The 20,769-nt window shown below is 33.3% G+C and overlaps 1 protein-coding gene across 7 annotated transcripts in view; it reads left to right on the forward strand.

The window, feature by feature from the left end:
* Positions 1-20,769, forward strand: part of LOC120525468 (nesprin-1-like) — a 305,232-nt gene that overhangs the window by 33,008 nt on the left and 251,455 nt on the right. For all 7 annotated transcript variants that reach the window (XM_039747791.1, XM_039747789.1, XM_039747790.1 and 4 more), the window contains exons 9-19: positions 2,453-2,617; positions 3,827-3,939; positions 6,447-6,615; positions 7,696-7,792; positions 9,937-10,139; positions 10,314-10,478; positions 11,993-12,145; positions 13,188-13,331; positions 15,152-15,325; positions 15,582-15,740; positions 16,885-17,049. In XM_039747791.1, the coding sequence (XP_039603725.1) occupies positions 2,453-2,617; positions 3,827-3,939; positions 6,447-6,615; positions 7,696-7,792; positions 9,937-10,139; positions 10,314-10,478; positions 11,993-12,145; positions 13,188-13,331; positions 15,152-15,325; positions 15,582-15,740; positions 16,885-17,049 (1,707 nt within the window). The remainder of the gene's footprint in view (positions 1-2,452; positions 2,618-3,826; positions 3,940-6,446; positions 6,616-7,695; positions 7,793-9,936; positions 10,140-10,313; positions 10,479-11,992; positions 12,146-13,187; positions 13,332-15,151; positions 15,326-15,581; positions 15,741-16,884; positions 17,050-20,769) is intronic.

The following is a 20,769-nucleotide window of genomic DNA, read 5'->3' on the forward strand; positions in this document are numbered from 1 at the left end:
GCCTACCTGAACAAATGAGTTTTAAGTTGCTTTTTTTTAAAAAATGATGAGTAACCTGATATAATAAATGTTGTCAAAATATCTTTATAGTATAAAATTTAAAAACGTGAATAACTGAATAATAAATATGCAAGTATATATTACACTAACCATTAGAAACACGTAGAATCTTTGAAAATGTGTACTGTATACACTGTACAGTAAAAGAAAGAAAGAAAATTGACAACAAGTACTCAAAGAGCTATTCTTTTCAGTTTCTTTGGTTTCCCATTGAACAAAAACAAGCAAGCCTAATTAACTAGACTTTAATTTTGCCTTTCAGACCTTTTTCATGAACCTGAAAAAAAATTAAGTAAAGACAAGCCAAAGTCAATTTACAGTAGATCTCCATATTGTATCTGCAGATTAAAATGAGCCTATGATATATACAGCATAGTGAAGACACACTTGTTATATGGTTTATTTTCTAAACAAATTAATGTTGATGTAAAATTTTTCAAAAGATCTAATGAAGAAGCATAATTATTTGTATGAAACAGAATGCCTCCTAGTCCATTGCTTTATAAAGTCTGAAGACACGATCAAATCTAAAAAGTGCAATAATTTAGAGGAGTTAAGGGGTGGGGGGAGTGAAAGGTGAGGAATGATTATGGGAGGGATGGGGGCCTTCTTCATAGTCCGTAAATGTGTTCTTAAACAGTTTCGGTGGCAGGGTTCCGGGGTAGCAGTAGCATGACGGGCTGTTGTTGCAAGAAATGCCAGTTGTGTCAGAAAGTGAAAGAACGCCCACTCCCTATCACTTACCATTATTATATACAAACATATCTACTGGTTGACGAATTCCTACTGGTGTCTCGTTTCTACCAGTGTACCATGCACCAGAAATCTATGTCATACTGACGTTTTTCAGATCATTAAGATCATAGTGTATCATGTTTTATGGACTACTCTCTACATTATGTATTAGCATGTGAAAACTCATGTGCATGTGAATTTATATTCAGCACTGATGAAATTCTGTAGAGAGAGAGAGGTCATGGCTCTGTGTAATAAGAAATTAAAATGTGCGGCAGTTATATGTTTTGCCATAAAAACCAATTGTAAATATTAAGATGTTTTTCAGATTGTTTCAAGGGTGTGGAGGATCATTATGCTTTAGTTTGATGACTTGTACCATCAAAAACTGAGTATTTGTACAACTTAGTTTGTCATTATAAAGTGGATGTATGGCACAACGTCTGTAGGAAGTTGATCATTCAATTGTTTTGCACTGTTGTTTTTCTCTTATTTTGTAAATTGTACTTAAGTATTTAGATGCTAAATTATTTGATTTTCCCAAACTGCATGGCTCCCTCTGGGTATTTTCTGGTTTTAATATTATCTTGGAAAAGGTTTACTTGTCCATTTCTATAATATTTCTTTGCTGTTCACACCTATTACAGCTTCTGAATAGAAACAAATATTTGCTCACTTAGAAACGTTCAACAAAGTATTACATCTTCAAATCCACTCACTTGTGTCTGAGATTTGGGAGACCATCTTGATAGCACTGCACACAGGGAAGTAAAATTATAATTAAAATTACATGAAATAACTCACTTTTGGCTCTCTACACATTCCTAGCATTCATGAGTACAGGAACAGTTACTTCACTTATAGCTGCAAATGGCAAAAGCCGCTTCTGTCCTTATAGCGCCTTTGTATTTTTGATGTCAGCATACCCCTTCCATTCACTTCTCAACAATTCTGGACTCAGTCATTGCACACATGGGCACACACTTGCAAATGAATCATTATTTTAAAATGGGCCAAAGGTGAATATTGAAAAACTAAAGAACATTCACAGTCCACAACTCCACACATATACCATAATAAATAACTAGCTAAAAAGCACACTAGATTTGGCTCTACCACTTTTATCAGTTTGACCACAAATTTATTTATTTACTTTCTTTTGGTGAGCACTTCATATGGGCTTGCAAAATATTTTCATGTTGTTTATGTTAATTAAAAATGTTGAAATTGAATTAGCCAAATTTCATTGTGAAGATGAAGTTGGAAATCAAATGAAGACTTAATGAAATTGCATTTCAGTAAACACATTCCCTGTAGCAACAAAAACAAAGTGAGCTATTACATGCCAAACAAAAATACAAAGAAGGTTTTGTTATTGGAAGAGCACCATGTTTATGAGCTATTCTTTGACTCTGTAATGCTTTATTCTACAAACTCTGTAAGCAGTGCTGCCAGTCAGACTCCTAGAGTTCTGTTGTGAATATTTTTCACATAGTGATGAAATTTCCATCCAAGTGTAAAGATCTGCTAGCCTATTTACAGGCTTCTTAGGTTTTATTTTCAACTTTAAAAACAGTCAATACTCCCATAGTTTATGAATGGCACTACTGAGGCAACAAAACAGCAAGAATTTCTAAATCCTTCTGCTTTCTTCTAGTTGCTGGAATGGCATATTCAGCTTGATAATTTGCTGCCTGGAGTTTTGGGAACAATTGGTGCCTGGCTACATCGGGCTGAAATTTCCTTAAGGGAAGAAATATCTGTGCAGCAGGCCCATGAAGAAACCGCAAATAATATCCACAGAAAACTGGAACAGTACAAGGTGAGCTAGCTAATGCACATACAAGATTATTCGTTACCATCTTGTGTTGAGCCTCTCATTGCACTTGTTTGTCCTGAGTCTGCCAGCAGGAGAGTTAAAAATAGAGACAGACAGACAGACAGACAGACAGGCAGGCAGGCAGGCAGACAGGCAGACAGGCAGATAGATAGATAGATAGATAGATAGATAGATAGATAGATAGAAAGATAGATAGATAGATAGATAGATAGATAGATAGATAGATAGCACGTTATTTGTCCCAAATGGGACATTTGGCTTTCTACTGAAGCTCAGTAAATTAATTTGATAACAACCCCCTTAAATATGCACCAGACTTACTAAAAGTAAGATAACACCTGACTTGGCCACAGATAAATATAGCAGACACAGTCATAATGAGGCATTATTAAGGCATATTACCATAGGTATGAAGTACTATTTCTTTCCACACTTCTGCTGAATAAGTCATTGGCTCAAAGTATTTCCTTGGTTTTGCTGGTATTAAGCCGCAGACTATTTGTTTTTGAACCAGGAAACAGAGTTCTTCACATGAATCTTACTTTCTTCCTCCCTTATCAATTCACCTCATTAGTGCAGAATCATTTGAGAATTTCTGAAAATGTGATACGTAATGTATGTATAGGCTGAGTTTGCAGGATGAAGAGAAAAGGAGAGATGAATGCTTCTTATGGTGCACCATTGCTGCTCACATCCATTTCGGAGATACAGTCCTTGAGAATCACATTGTAATTGAATATCTTTGCATGCTGTTCCAGATCCATGTTTTGTTTTCCATTATTAAGATAAAGGAAAATGTAGCATTCCAGTTATTGTACTTCTTTATTAGTCTTAATAATAATTTTTAGTCAAGAGAATGAAGCAAGATGTTCAAGAATGAAGCTAATTAGGAAAGTATGTATAGTTATTTACAGCATACTATTCTTTATGACTTTTTTGTTTGCTAATATTTTCCTGTGATTACTCATCTTTCACTTCACATATGACATGAACCATGCAAAACATACAATACATGCAGAAGACAATACAGTAAACAGGAAAAGTAGGACTTATATTTTTGTACAAATGCTGTCATGAATGACAACAGAGTATTTGCAACCCAAAAGCTGAAATCTAAAAATGAAACCTCTTGTCTTCCTACATTCCGAAAGCATTTTTAGGATCATTCTCCATCTTATCTTCCATAAACAGGAGGTACTAAAAAGTCTTGAAGGCCAAAGACAGGTATTTCAGCAGATCCACAAGACAGGAAGTGTGAATGGAGTACCAGTCCCAAAAGAACAATTGGATGATATGGCTGAAAGGTATGCTCTCAGCAAGCCCACAGTGGTTGAATATGTAATGGAATTCTTTCCTTTTTCAGAATCCCTATGTAATTTAATTTGCTTGACCATTTCTTCTTTAAAATATCAACATGCACTGGTAACATAAAACCCTGTATTTTGTTTTTTCACCTGTCAAATTCAAAATTATATTAAGTATGGCATGGTTAAGTGCTTTAAATAATAGTCTTTTGATGTTTTAATGCTTGACTTTGCAAGTGTTTGCTTAATTTCCATTTTATTTTCATTTTAATCTATATTTCAATTTCCTTGGACAGTTAATTGTATTTCACAAAAATACTTTTCAGGAAATAGTGAAAATAAGTACAGTATTATTAACAAAATAATGCATACCAAATTTTACAAGAAGAAATATCAAGCATGTTTAAAACATTGCTAAATTGTCTCAATATCTCATGTAGGTATTTTTAAAAAGTTCACAGTATCATCACTTCAACTACTTGATAGTTTGTCCTAGATACCCACGATAGCCTGCTTCCTTCTTAAATGTACTTTCTCTTAATTTGGTTACACTTTAGTTTAGGTACTGCAAAAATGCCTCTTTTTCTTATTTATTCTTATGTAACAAGACCTTAACAAAGGCTTATTCTGGTCTTCTTCACATGTACAAATCATCAGTAATGTGTTTATTTATCTCTGCAATGTGATGTACTAACAGAATCTCACTCTGTGACCTGAGACAGCTTCACTGAGACACATTTCTCTTGATTTTACATATTTAGTATAAGACCTGTGAATCCTTCATATTAACAAGTATTTTTACCATCATGTCAATATACCACAGAGCATAGAGATCATCTACTGATGTTTACAATTGTAATGAAGATCACTGTTAAGGGCTTGTTACATAGGAGTAAATGAGTAACAGATGCATTTTTGCAGTACCTACACCAAAGTATTATTCTTAATTTTCACTAATGTCCTTGAGCACTATGTAAAAATAACAGAATACTTCTGAACAAAGTTCATCTGTATTTTTCAAACATTTGAGGGCATATAGTGCACTCTTAAAAATAAAGGTGCCAGAATGGTTCTTTAGCATGATGCCATAGGTGAACCAAAAAACCATCCACATTAAGGTTCCAGAAGGAATCATTATGTATTTAGATCTGTAACCTGCTCCATACTGTAATTAGCCCTGAATAGATGGTTACAAATTTGTGAAATACCAATGGGTCATGATTTTCAAAGTATTCTTGCTGCATACATTAGCACTGGGCCATGTTCAGGTTTTCTTAATCTGTTAGTGTCCTGCTAGGTAGCCTACCATACATTGAAGATTTCAGGGTTATTTTCTACAAATTAGGAAGTTTTCAAAACACTTTTCAGAGCACAAAGGATCAACTTCATATGAAAAGAACCATTCTCAGAATAAAATGGTACTGTGTCAAGCAGTTGTTCTGCGAGGAACCACACAATCCAGTAAAGAACCATAAAATACCATTAAATAGATAGATAGATCTTTATTGTCATTGTCACTTTTACAAAAGAACAACGAAATTGGAGGTCCTGTCGACTCAGTGTAAGGTATATGAGTTAAAAAACAAGAAAAGGAATAGTAATAAAAGTGCATTACTAATATATACTAGTTACACTTGTCATATATACAAATTGCACTTGTTAAATATACAAATTGCACTGGTTGACTTAAGTTCCATATTGCACGTTAAGAGAATGATATGGAGCAGTTTTATTTGAGTTCAGGACCATGATTGCTTTTGGATAAAAACTCTTTTTAAGGCGGTTTGTCCTGGTCTTCATTGCTCTGTATCTTTTGCCTAATGGAAAAAACTGGAAGAGGCAATGACTGGGATGTGTTGAATCCTGTGAAATGTGTATTGCTTTTTTATGGCATTAGGAGGTGAAGATTTGTTCCACAGTGTGGAGGGTATACAGCCAATTGTTCTCTCCGCTGTCCTGATGACCCTGTGGTGTGCTTTCCTTTCTGAGGAACCATTATTTTTAGGAGTGTGGATTATGTTCATAGAGTATGTATCATTTCTATTCAACACTAAAGAATTTAGCCTGCCTGAGTAGCACCTACGGTACCTGTTGGACCAGGGTGCACTTCTAGTGATGTCTTTTTATAGGATGATTTTTAAAACCAGTCACAGTACTCTGCATACAGTTCCAAAGACACATTGCAGAATTAGATTTTACAGTAAAGGCTGCTAATGAATAGTCAACATTCTTTATAATATAGTTATCATTTTGTATGTCTTTTTCCTTTATCCCGTACATTGTCTGGAAGATGAGAATGTTGTTTTTATTTAAACCCCTAAATCAGTTTATCTTGGGGTGATAGATTCCCTTCTTGTATTTAAAACTATTTTTGATGTGAATGTACTTTGCAGTGTTTTCCCTGTTTTGGGGATTGTTTAGTTCTTAAACTGCATAACATCCACTTAAAAAGCATATTGTGTTTTGCACAATTAAATATATTGAAAATCTCTTCCATTTTTTATTAGATTCAATTTTGTTTCAACAACATCACAAATCCATATAATTAAACTGGAATATTTGGAGCTAAAATATAGGCTCTTGGCTTTTCTGATGGTGGCAGAATCCAAGCTGAAGTCATGGATCATCAAGTATGGTAGAAGAGAATCAGTAGAACTTTTGCTTCAGAATTATACTGTAAGTAATTGCAAAAGTAACATATCAGTTAGTACTCTGTTTTTGCACATATGTTATGTGAATCAGTTGTGTTAGTATCATTGTAACTTTGAGTCAGTCTTCACTTGGGAGAAATATTCTAAAATTGTCAATAAATAAACTACAAAAAAATGGAAAATAATTAAAACTTCATTAAAAACACTTATATTTAATTACACTTACGGATAAATTGATTAAATAACCAGACAACATAAAAAACAGTAAAATGTAAATAAATAAATAACCTAAAGATAATGTAACTATAGAGTGAGCAATTACAGTAATAAAAATTTCAAACTTTGTATTGGAGTTTTTTGGCTCCTTATATAAAGGAAGCAACAAGCCTGTAGTTGATATAAAGGATTTAAAATATTAGAGACTAGAAGCCAAAGTAAATAAGTACCATATTACAATAATATGCCCATGGGAGCACACATGTGTTTTCTCTTGACAGTGGATTTGCACGGCTATAAAAGGCATTATGAGCCAAAGTCTCACTGAACTCTAATAAAATCTTTCATATTTCAGTTCTGCCTTAGTTCAAATACTCTTGTCTTTTGTAAGAAAAAAATATTTTAAAAAGGTGATCAAAACTTGCCATTGTAAACAAAAGATTCATGGATACTATGACTATACATTTTCTTCCTCAGCCAGCCTGGATAAAATTACTTGCTACATGTTGTTTTTGTTGAGTATTCCAAATTTTTATTATTTTACAAATGTTAAAATTACTTGCTACATGTTGTTTTTGTTGAGTATTCCAAATTTTTATTATTTTACAAATGTTTGTATGAATTTGTTATGTTTTTAAGGCTACTGGTTTGTTGTAATCTCCTAAAGTTGTAATTTGTACATTTCTTTTTAAAAAATCCTTATAGAACAACTAATCTCAGGTATACACACATTACTCAGTTTCAAGTACAGTTCTTAAAAGGAAAGATTAGGGAAGAAGCATTGTCTTGCCAAACACATACACTCATACTAAAGGTTCAGTAAATAAAATCATTGTTTCATAGCAATTCTCAAAGCTAATTTGATCATTCGCACTTAATACTTTTATAGGCATTCATTGAAGGAAATAAATTCTTTGAACAGTATGAGGATACATATCAAACAATGAAACAGAAAGCTGATGTCTATATGAAATATGACAGATCAGGTAAGACTGAATTTTCTTTTTAAAATTCTTCTTAAAATTAGCACCTGCCTCTATAAGTATATTACGGATCATGAACATTATTTTGTTTTTTGGTGTCTGATGTAGCAATTAGTAAAGGGAAATTTTTGGCTATGATAGGTACATTTAATATTAATTTGTCATACTACAGGTGGCAGATGAACAAGTAAGGTGGTGACAATACATTTTAAATAAAATAGGCCGTTATTTTTTTACATTTACATACAGTAACTATGACATCATTAGAAATGTTGACATTCTACTAATATATGTTTTCAGATGAATACAATTTAAAAACAGAATTAATATGGACATGTTGTATCAGGATAACAGCTAACTGCCCAATTGCAATTTTAAATACTTATTCCAGCAATACTTAAATGACTAGCTCCATTTCACTTGTTGTATTAAGACAATTCATTTTAGAATGAATGTTACATTTTATTTTCATTTTCAGTATCCTAACATAAGTTCTGCTGGAGATGTATATCTTTTATTTGGTGACTTTGTTCAACATTACTTTCCTACTGTATGATGATGTTTTGCCTTGTTATAGAAAATTCAATATTCAAATAAGTGTACCATAAATAATAAGAACATAAATAATTTGAATGACTTGAAACCCCAAAACAGAGTGTATAAATCTCATTCCTTACCATTGTACTGAACCCTGAGCAGTTACTTGTACTCCAAAAGTTAGAATATTCTGAACAATGCAATGCTTAGATAGATATAAAGACAAATACTGTAGCTAGCTATGCAGGCACTTCAAACCATAAAGTTGTGTATTCAGATCTCACCCCTGATACTGTGTGACCATGAGCAAGTCACTTCACCTGCCTCTGATCCAACTGGTAAAAAACAAAAGATATGTAATTGTATCTCAGCTTTTATAAGTCGCTGAGTAAGTGAATGTAGATTGATTGATTGTTTTTGTATGGATGGTCTTAAAAGGCTTGAACACGTTTGTTGAACCAAATTAAATAATTACAAGAGATTACATTTAGATCCAGCAAAATTAAACTTTTCAGCTGCATCAAATCATCTAAGCAGCCTACAAAATAATAAAGAACCACTGAAGAACATTTAGGTTAGTTGGTATGCCTGGTGGGGGCAGTGTGGAATTTTGGCCTTGAAACCCAAGTATATTTTGTTTTTTATTTTAGCTTAACTGAAGTTTATACATTTTTTTTTTAGCCCTCCCGGCCCTCTGTCCTTATCATCGGACTCTTCTCTAGAGACTTAAAAAACAATTCTATATATAAGGACTCTACTTCTCTATTAATTATATAGCTGTCTTGCATACTGTATGTGTTTATTATTTATTTGTGTATGTGATTTATTCATTGTTACTCTTGTTTAATTTTAATTTACTTTCATTTGCTTGTACCTATTTCTTTGACATTTTGTAAACCACTTTGAGCTACAATCTATGTATGAAAATGTGCTATAAAATTAAATGTTATGGAGTATTTATGGCTAGTTTATGTATGAGATGAGTGTGTCAAAAGCAAAATCTTTGGTTACACTTTTTAGTTGAAGTCTAACATACAATTTATTTTTCTTCTGTGTGTTTTTTGGTTATTTAGGTGTGAATACTATATCTAGGTGTGCATTTCTTTTTTTCTATTTTCTTTATACTCAACATCTGCAACATTACTGCACTCAATATTTTAGAACTATGCACTCCATAGTTTTCAAATGACTTATGACCTTATGCAACGTCAGTTAGAGATATTCAGTTAAATTTTAATACAGAAATATTATCTTCACCTTTGCATTTGGCTGCCCAGTGTCTTAATTGTTGCTTACATACCAGTTATGCTGTGCCATATATTTTATGAAAATATATATAAATGCATTCTTCATATTGCTCTACAGTTCCATGCTTTGCCCTGGCCAGGCACAATATACATATCTTAACATGTTCAGTACAATCAATGGCACATATCAGTGACCAGTTTTCTACTGGTATTCTACTGATATTGAAAACCACTGTGAGAGGCCTTCAGCCTAAAATAGTTCTAGATTGTGAGGTGAATCAAGTATCTCATGCTGTGTGTAATTTTATGTTAATAAGTTGGATTTTAATGGAAGTTTAGAATTAATCATATTTTCCTTTAAAGCTGAAGAAATTGAAGGTGTGAGCAAATTTCTATGTGATACTGCTGCACAATGGAAGAATTTGTCATTGGAGATTCGGAGTGTGCGTAGCATGTTGGAGGAGGTGATTTCCAACTGGGACAAGTACAGCAGCACTGTTGCCAATTTACAAGCATGGCTTGAGGATGCAGAAAAAATGTTGAACCAACCAGAGAATGCCAAACGGGTAAGAGAGTAACAGTTTGGTTACTGAAAATTAAACAAAATGTAAAGTATCCAGAAACCTTCATCATTACAATGTATTCCTAACAATATCAGAATTTCTTCATACATATGCTTGCCAGTATTTTCTGAGAGGCTACTTCTAAAATAGATGTTTTGTTCTAATATCATTTTTTAGGAATTCTTCAGAAATTTGCCTCATTGGATTCAACAACACACAGCGATGAATGATGCTGGAAATTTTCTTATTGAAACATGTGATGAAACTGTGTCACGAGACTTGAAACAGCAATTGCTTTTACTTAATGGAAGATGGAGAGAGCTATTTGTGAAAGTTAAGCATGTAAGATTTTTTTATAGTACTAGACTAACTCAGATCTACCTACTCTACCCTTCACTAATTCAAATCAGCATACCATACATTAACTGCTTTTTAAATTTAACTTTAAAGAAAAATGAATGATAAATGAAGAGAGCAGCATTATATCAGTTATATTCTGTTAAATCTGGATTAAGACAATGAATGCAGAAATTGGTAAATAACAGCTTGCGTAACTCTGATAGGATCCCAGGACATCAGGTAAAAGCGGTAGGTGATCGAATTCTATGCACACTGTGATCTGTTATGGTCCATGTTAAGTAGCCAGGTCCAGCTGGCTTTCTGCCTGATGCTTATGGCCTTTCCGTCACCCTGTCGATCACAGCAATTTTCTTATATAAATAATTAAATATTGAGGTCCCTTGAAAAAATATTCAAACTGATTACACTAGTCTAATCCATATTTCTACTTTAAACTCACATCCTTAAGGAACTGATGTTAAATAAGTGTAAACACACTGAAATAGGGTAGTGGGAAGCACTGCTACGTCATTGATCAAGCATCTTGGGTTCGAATCTCATACCTGGGCATTATCTATGTGGAGTTTACATGTTTTTGCAATGTCTGCATCTCCAGGTTTACAGCTTTTTTTTCCCCCCACATCTAAACAATGTACGTATTATGTTGAGTGTTGATTCCAAATTCAGGTGTAAGTAAATTTTGTGGTCTGCGTGAGTGGGCTTTTCCCATGGACTGCCATTCTGCCTTGGATTGTGTTTTCCTTGCGCCTGATGTTGTTAGTATAAGCAGACCTCCTGTAACCCACAATTAGATCACTCTAATTACCATGTCATAAAAAAATTATTCTATATATAACACATAAATATACACTGAATAACATATCTTTTATTACACAGGTAATATACAGTGTAGCTCTTGATATAATAATTACAGGTTATTTTGAATTTCATTATCATGTAATGAAAACAAAAATATTTATGCTCATTTTTGTGAAATTGGGGCTTCATTTTAAACACTTACTGTTCTGTAGAAAAGCAAAAAGAAAAATTATGTTGCCTGAAAAAAGATGTGCTTACAGGTTTTATTAATAGACATTTGCATGAGGTGGTTACCTTTATTTCATTTAGTTCTCATGTATATTTCATTTATTATTACTCTGTGTTTGTGTAGCATTTTCTCCTGTTGCTACAGTGTTTTTCCTAAGTCTCCAAAAACAGTGTGTTAGTTTGACTGGCAATTCCAAACTGACTCCATGTGAGTGTAAATATGGGTGTGCAAAATCTTGCATCCAGTGCTGCCAGATTCAGCTACAGCACCCATTATCTTGAATTGGATTAAAAGGTTCTGAGAAGGTTTTATTATGTATTTATTCATTTTCCCATTTCTATGTTTGCATTTATATGAAATCGGTATTTCAGCACACCAGGGAGGGTTTTTTTCCTTTAATCATTTTAATCATTTTTGTGAAATACTTGCCAAACAGAAATCAGTTTCCCTGTTTTTTTTATATTTTAAGTACGCACGCGCTGATGAAGTTGATAAAATAAGGAAGGAACTGCAAGATGGAGTGGCTGCTTTAAAAGAATTTGTCGATAAGGCAAATGAAAAAATGACCTCTCCTTTGGAAGTATCGTTTCTAAATGTACGGACCTTTACACAAGATGCTGAGGTATGTTCTTTTTAGGTGACTTCTATGGATTAGTACAATGTAAGCTTGTAGCTTTAAGATTGTTACAGGACTTTGACTATAGTTTGTTGAAATTAAGCATTGGTCTCTGATATAAGGATAGTTTGCTGTTTTCAGTAAATACCAGTAAACCTATCTTAAAGATTAACATTTTACAACTTCAGCTGCTTTATCTTGTGTTTATTTGACAGATTACTGAGAAATGATTGATAGGTTTTGATCATCTTCGGTTTACTCAGTATTAAAATAGTCTTTCATTTGTACTCTTTGGACATAATTTTAGTTTTTTTTAAGAGCTTCATTTCTTATTTTAATAATGGTATTTAAGCTCAAAACACATAATCTTTGTCAGCCAGTTATCAATTAATATTTTTTTCACCAGTTTCTTGATTAAGTAATTTTTTCCTGTCCTTAATTATGATTAAATTGCTTTAGTTATTATTTTACTTTGACATCTTTCAGTTCAGAAATTACTAACACACATTTTTCTTTTGTACGTGCCTTTGTACATATTTTATTATATGTAGCATCAGATTATTTCTTTCATTGTAATTTATTAACATATTTCCACATTTTTAATTTGTACCTGTTTCTGCGTGTTTTAATTGCTGTATTTGAAATGTAATTGCCTTATTTAATTTGAAATAAAGAAGAATAATGAATGAATAAGGCCATAATGGGCATTTTTTCAAATTCTACCTGCAAGTGAATCTTGTCTGATTGAGTGTAGAAAAAGGCTTCATAAATAATTGAGGAGTTTAATCAATGCCTGCATTAGCCTCTATTTAAAAAATAGATAACTTGAAATCCAGCAGTCCCAGAGTTTGCAGGGTCATGTTTTAGGACAGAACGATGTTTAGATATAATTTTATTTATCTGTGAAACAGGACTAAATTTATTTTTATTAGAAATGTACTTTTATGTTGCCTTTATATATGTATCTATTGTCTTCTTATTGTAAATCCCCAGTGAAACAAACATTATATTTATATCAGCATTTACAGTTTTAGATTTATTTTTGCAGGATATTAAACAGAAACTTCCCATAATGGAAGCCCAGTTTAAAAATGTCACTAGAAATGCTCAGATACTTACAAAAGATACACCTGAAGAGGAGATCACCCTTGTGCAATCAACAATGACAGGAATTAAGGATCAGCTGAGCAAGGTACAGAATTTAAATGGGTTAATAACTAAATGGAGTATGTATTGTTTCCAAAACTTGGTGGCTTCCAATGACTGATATTTAACTGTTCAAATTGCATTCAGATTTAAATTGTAACTTACACTTGATTTAGTGTCTGCCGTATCATAAATTCCACATTTACACCATTTTTTTTGTTTTCTTAATTATATATATATATATATATATATATAATTATATAATATAATTATATATATATATATATAATTATATAATATAATTATATATATATATATAATTATATATATATATATAATATAAATATATATACGTGAACATAATAGAAGATACACAAAAAATGGCAAAAACATTGAATTATACAGGTTACCCAAAGTTCAAAATATAATTAATTTTTTATGTTTAGGAACATAATAGTTTAGAAATAGTTTGTAATTTTGAGTTCTTTAAACCAGACACAGGCTCTAGATCTCAATTATCTGTAAAACCATGCAGTGTATGGAATGATAGAATCCCCATGTAGCACCTTCAGATCTAAGACATTCAGCAGTCCATGGCCATGTAATGTTTTTAATAAAATTAGAGATAAACTACTAATGTTTCAAAAGATAATAATATGTTGAAAATAAAACAAATTTATTTTTGTTGCCCTGATTTGAATTGCGTAGTTTTGAGAATGTTGAATGTGTCATACAAAAAATAATGTGCTCTGCCTGGATGGAAGAGGCAGGGAGAAGGAATATTTTCAGTGGAAAAGAAGAGAGGAGAGAGACAGAAATCAGAACCACAAATACTGGAAGTGCAATATGCTAACCAAAACATAAATCGAGGGAACACACAAAAAAGCCCTGATGTTCTAACACAGACTAACACCACAAATATTTTTGGTGAGAGTCATAACTTTGGACAACAAAATTGGGGTGCATCAAGATGTGAAATGTTTCAAAGGTGTAATTTTGATTGACTTTTCACTACATTCATAATGGCTAACACGGTACAACACTCTAAAGACCACCAAATAAATTTGAGATCTTTTAAATAATATAATCAATTAATTCCTTATGCCTCAAAATTCCAACAGGAAACACAAGGAACTAAACCAGAGAAAAATTAAAGACTAGATATATAGATACTTTATTAATCCCAAGGGGAAATTCACAAAGTTGACTACTTGAATAGACGAGTCTTGGTGTGTAAAAATCCATCTCCAAGTATTAAAAACTGTCCAGGGAACGAGTCCACATAAAAGAAAATGGTAGGAGTTAGCAGTAAAATAAAGAAAAATAGAGAAAATGGTAGAAAGATAAAGACTTTAAAGGTAAATCATGCAAAGAGCTGCTGGAAAGGCTGCCACTCGTGCCGGCGCCTGAGTCATAATCTAGCCAAATTAATAAAATAATGAATACTCTACATACTTTAATAAACACAATTGTATCACTTGGCAATTCCTGCTTAATGCCCTGTTAGATTTTGCAAAAAAATGAAATGTTGTGCCTTTGTTTACATTTTAGAGATTATCCCACAATAGCTGGAGCTTTGTATTGTTGTCATATGTGTAAATATCCATACCCAAGTAAATTCCTGAGATGTGTAGGGTCCAGTATCAGTAGTGATAACATATAGGCACCAGGCTCAACAGACAAGGACCTTCATAACAGCTATCTTATCTTAATGCAGCAGCATCTGTAGATGTCTGTTTTGTTACAAATACATTTTCTGATTTTGTTGCTTCGTATGTACAAAAATCTTTTTTGTATTTGTAGCAGATTGTGGTAACAGGTTTTGGCAACCCTTTAACTGATAATGCTTGCTCTTTTCTTTATCAGCTAAGGGAAAGATACTTGCCATTGCTGCGTGAATCTCAGTCACTTCTTTCTCCTCTGGAGGAAATGGAGAAACAGATAACAATTTTTTACCAGTCTCTAGAGAAGGCTAGTTGCATCACTGCAGGCAGAGATGGTGAAATTCAGGCCCCTGGAGACTTCAAACAGAAATGTCAGGTAAGAAGGAGTCGTAGAACAGTTGCTTACATTTTTATTGTATGTAAACCATGGATCCTCATTGAGAATTGTAAAAGTCCTTATATTTACTTATTTTGTATCGAAAAAGACTTAAATATTATCATTTCATGTGATGTTTATGAATATGGCGAATATTACTCTTTAATATGGAAAACTACGCTCAGTGAATTCAATATACATTTTGTTATGATTTCCTAAATGTCATTGTGTAATAATATGATTTTTCTCTCATCAGGACTTGATTAATTGTCAGGAGGACTGTAAAAAATGTATGACAGTTATTGACAGATGCAACCAGACTGTGCAACGCATTGTTACAAGCAGTAAGACACTTGAACACTTTGACCGTTCCCTACTGCAGAAAAGGATGGCTGATCTGCAGAGTTCATTAAAGGTCAGGACGGTTTTCCTGATGGTTTGTCAAGCAGTGACCAACCTTATTTCTCATCACCCTGAATAGATAGGATGACAGCATCTGTAAAGTTTGATATATATACAGTAAAGATATTAAACAAGGCAATTCTTCTCACAAATCATCTAATGTGAAAGGCAGAAAAAAATAATAAAAATATGATTCCTAATGTTAAAAGCCATGCAAGAGACGTTTCACCTCCTCACAGACTATACTAAAGCTTTAAATTACATACTGAGAACCATAATTTTGATGCATATGCAAGTGGTTATGAGGGGTTATCACACTGCATGTACACACTGTACTGTAATATTTAAAGCTGAACATCTGTTTATGTGGGTTCTAATCTACAAGGTGAATATACATACACATTGTGCAGCATTTTTATAAATTGCTGACTTTGTATTTGATAGACCTTCTATAATGTTTGATGATTTTACTTTTGCTAATGTATGCAATGACAACATATTGTTCAAAGGTCTTGACCACTGAACAGATATATCACCATCAAAATTATTTTAAATGAATAATGTAGATATACAGTATATATACCTCTACTACCCATTTATTATAAAGGGGACAGATAGATAGATAGATAGATAGATAGATAGATAGATAGATAGATAGATAGATAGATTGTAAAGCACACAACATGTAACACATTTTATTTTATTTTAATTGAATAATGTTGATATATATATATATATACCCCTACTACCCTTTTATTATAAAGGGGATAGATAGATAGATAGATAGATGGATAGATGGATTGTAAAGCACACAACATGTAACACATTTTATTTTATATATTTAGCAAAAATAAGCTAACGTAGAAGTGATGTATGGAAAAGTAAGCATCCCCTAACTGTTTTCAAGTCAGTTAAGAATGTATTTTGAGCTGGGTGCTGCTAATCCACTTCACTCAATTATCTGGCAATCAGGAAGCGTGATCACCACTCTATAAAATCGAACTTTTTGCAGTTAAATCATCAGCATTCAGGCTTGTGCTAATTATTGCAACACATTTGCTAGCTATATTGATATTTTTAAAGACTTATTAGCTTTAATTAAATACATTACAAATACTCAATTTATATGTGTACTAAGAATTTTTGTTTTTTCACAGACTATGGCAGTAGAAGCCACAGAATGGAGAAAAAATATTGAAGCTAACAGCAGTCTAATGAAAAGATTTGAAGAGTCTAGAATAGAATTGGAAAAAGTGTTGAACATTGCACAAGCATCTTTAAAGGAAAAGGGAAACCCTGAGGAGCTTCTCAAAAAACATACTGTAAGCAAAGCAAAATCTGTATATTATGTATTGTGATGCATAGATAATGCTATGAGAATAACTAGTAAGGCTAGTAAGAAGGCCTCTAAGGAATTTTAGGTCAACAAGAGTGTTAAGAATAAGTAAAAAAAAAACATTTTGAAATCCCATTAATATCATACATTAAAAATATTGAACCTGCTATTAAGTAAAGAGATGCACTAGGAGAAGATATTCATATAATGAATATTATTGATGCTAGAAGCAGAGTCATGAAGAGAAATGATGTGATAAAGTGGTTTGGAGAACTTGCTGCTTCAGGCCCTCTTCTTTTTTGTCAGAAAAGAAACATTATCCAGAGTGTAGGCTAGTAGCAGAAGATTATTTTCATAACACCTAGGCACTAAAATGGAATTACATTTTTTTGTGGTGCTGTAATGGCATACATCTACAGGTATTAGAGACAATGCAATTTGTAGCATTGGTATAATTCCTGTTTTGACTCATGTCTTCATTGAGATCACTGGCATTGAGAATTTTAAGTAAAAGGACTGTAAAGTCTTGTGTAGTAAGATGCTTGAGCCTCCTCAGAGAGAAAGACCAAGAAAATGAAATGACAAAATCTCTGCATAAAGGGCCCTTTTAAAAGTAAGGTTGAGCAGGATGGGCTAAAGGCAAATTGTTTTCATCTAGCCTGCATTGTGACAACAAACTGTCCCTTAGTAAAAAGAATAGGACCTTGTTTATGTTGTGAGTCAGTGCTACAAAGTGAATTTTGCACACATCAGACACACTGTCATGGACATGAAAAAGCACAAAAAAAATATTTTATATTTATATTTGGGCGACACGGTGGCGCGGTGGTAGCGCTGCTGCCTCACAGTTAGAAGACCCGGGTTCTCTTCCCGGGTCCTCCCTGCGTGGAGTTTGCATGTTCTCCCCATGTCTGCATGGGTTTCCTCTGGGTGCTCTGGTTTCCTCCCACAATCCAAAGACATACAGGTTAGGTGGATTGGTGATTCTAAATTGGCCCTAGTGTGTGCTTGGTGTTTGTGTGTGTCCTGTGGTGGGTTGGCACCCTGCCCAGGATTGGTTCCTGTGTTGGCTGGGATTGGCTCCAGCAGACCCCCGTGACCTTTTGTTCAGATTCAGTGGGTTAGAAAATGGATGGATGGATATTTATATTTGGACTCTAGTATATATAGCATGATACTGAATTAAATATGTTTAACTCAATGCTACAGAAAAAGACAAGTAATACATGGAAATATTTATATTGCATAAAATAAGAAATAAAAAAATATAGATTAATGTGTATATAACCACTAATCTTCAGTAAAAAGACACAGAGTCAGTGCTACTGATTAAGAAATTGCTCAGCCATCTTTTTGAAAAGTGTGCACCGGTTTGAAATAATGCTGTTACTTTCTTCCATGCTGTGCTGAGTGTCATGGTGGTGTCTTTGTGGGTTTCCTCAAGATCTATCACAATATGTATTATACAGTGCTTGTACTTTACCTTGAAATTTGCACTGAGATGAGACATTCTTTATGAATATTGCTCTGCCTCTGACTTGGTATTTTATATGGTTTGGTGACTGTTTGAGTAATCCAGTTATTAGGAATAGCTGGGCACATAATGAATGACAAATATCAACTCTTCTCTATTACCTACGTGATGGGGGTAATGAGTTATATAGGAAGACCAGATTAAGGCCCCCACAGGCCCCTGGGTGTCACATGCATAATTTTGCTCTCTATAAGCATCACATATGAAAATAATATGTTTTGGAGATTTGAACTCACTGTCACTCATATACTGAGGGGAGGCGATATAATGTACGAGTAACCACGTACGTGTGCTGCATGGAAAAGCACAAGGTACTGCTAAAACAGAAAAATGCTGACGGTCATCCTTATTGTAGATTCACATCAATTACAAATAGAGAATTATACTCCTTATTTGATTTTACTTAAGTTTATCGTTTGTCATCATTACTTTCCATAAAGAGATTTCAGGGTCTTTTCAGATGCTTGAAGTGAATAACATTTACAATAACAACTGCAACATTTTTGACCCAATGTAGCTTGATGACTGCAGTGACCTTTTCACTGTGCTCTTCTCCTTTAAATAGAGAGGAATGCATGTCATTAATTGAGTGAAGGCGAGGCGTTAATTACTGGCATTCCACTGTTAATGAGCAATCAAATGACTTGCTGAGCAAACCAAGTAGAAACTCAAAACTAGATGCATGGTTATTTAAACTTGGTATTGAGTTTGTTCCGTTGTTCACTGCAACAGGATCATCTTCTCTTAGTTGTATACTATTTAGTCTAGTCTTGATCCATGGCTAGTACAGTACTATCTCAGGTACATTGCAACTGACCCAAACTGTCCAGAAAAATCAAAAGTATAAAATTCTAAGCCCAGCAGTGAAACCAGAATCAAAACCAGAGAACAGTCAAAAATCAAATACAACCTGTACCATAAATACAAATCCTAAACAAAGGAACTTCATTAAATTAGAAATTACTCTTTTAACAGAGTGGGGCAGTGCTATACATTACACACAGATGGAGCACAGAAAAAGATGGTAGACAATAATGTGATAGAAGATCAAGAAGAGGAAGTCAAACCAAGGCCTTTAAATGTCAAAGTCTAATACACCAAACCAGAATCATGGTTGAAATAAACAAGCAAAAGTTCTTTACACTGATTTGGAAAGCTTAACCTAACTATCTCTAACAAAGGTTTTATTGAACTTTCTTATTTCAAGTCAAAACTAGGACATGGATACACCTTATCATGAAGTAACAGCAAATCATGGTCAACAATCATAAACAAATAGTGGCACATACAAAACAATTACCTTAGACAAATACCCTAGACGGCAAAGTGATAACATCTCTGACTAATACTAAAATATTGAAAAATGAAAACAAAAACTGTAAAAATTTGGAAACACATTGCAGAGATACGAAAACAAGAAATCATGTGAAGCAGTAGGCAAAATGTCACACCTATGTTCATTGGCTAAGGCTTAACCTCATACCTCACTCAGGTGATTGAGTCTCCAGTTACTGGAGCAAGTGAGATAAACAAAGAACAGGAAGCCTCTAGATTTTCCTTCCACCTTCTTAATCTCTCAATTCTTTAAGAATGTTTGAGATCTAGGCTTTAATTGAAGATGATGGTAGCAGTGCAAGTAGCAAAATTCACATTAATCAGCTGTTCCATTTGCAAGCTCTTCCTGTTGATCTTTAGTATTGAAAGCTGTAGGCTAATTTGTTATTGAAATGTTTATTTTATTCTTCTTTGCTATTGCATTGCCCTGGTTACTGTTTTGTTTGGAGACCAATTTGTTTTTATTTTATTGATTTTAAGGATAGAATTGTCTCAGAACATTGTTTCATATTAAACCAGCCAAAGTGTAATTGGCAACTTTGAGCATATCGTCTCCATTCTTCTGGTATACAGTACACAATTGCTGTGCACTCTTGGACAGAATATTGTCCAAAATGTTTTGTTCAACCAATAATTTGTTGGTGCCTGCTCTAAATAGAACAATGTTTTTGGGAAATATACATTTACTAACAGTAAAAATGTATCTGTTTCTTGATTATTATATCCTTGCAGGTGCATATTGCTGACTAAAAGTGCATTACCCAAAAATGTTTTTGTGTTTGAAACTTTTAGAAGGCTTTAGAACGTGTATAGTAAACAGTACCATCTTTGCCTTTG

The sequence above is a fragment of the Polypterus senegalus genome, chromosome 3, assembly GCF_016835505.1.
Source record: "Polypterus senegalus isolate Bchr_013 chromosome 3, ASM1683550v1, whole genome shotgun sequence".
NCBI lineage: Eukaryota > Metazoa > Chordata > Cladistia > Polypteriformes > Polypteridae > Polypterus > Polypterus senegalus.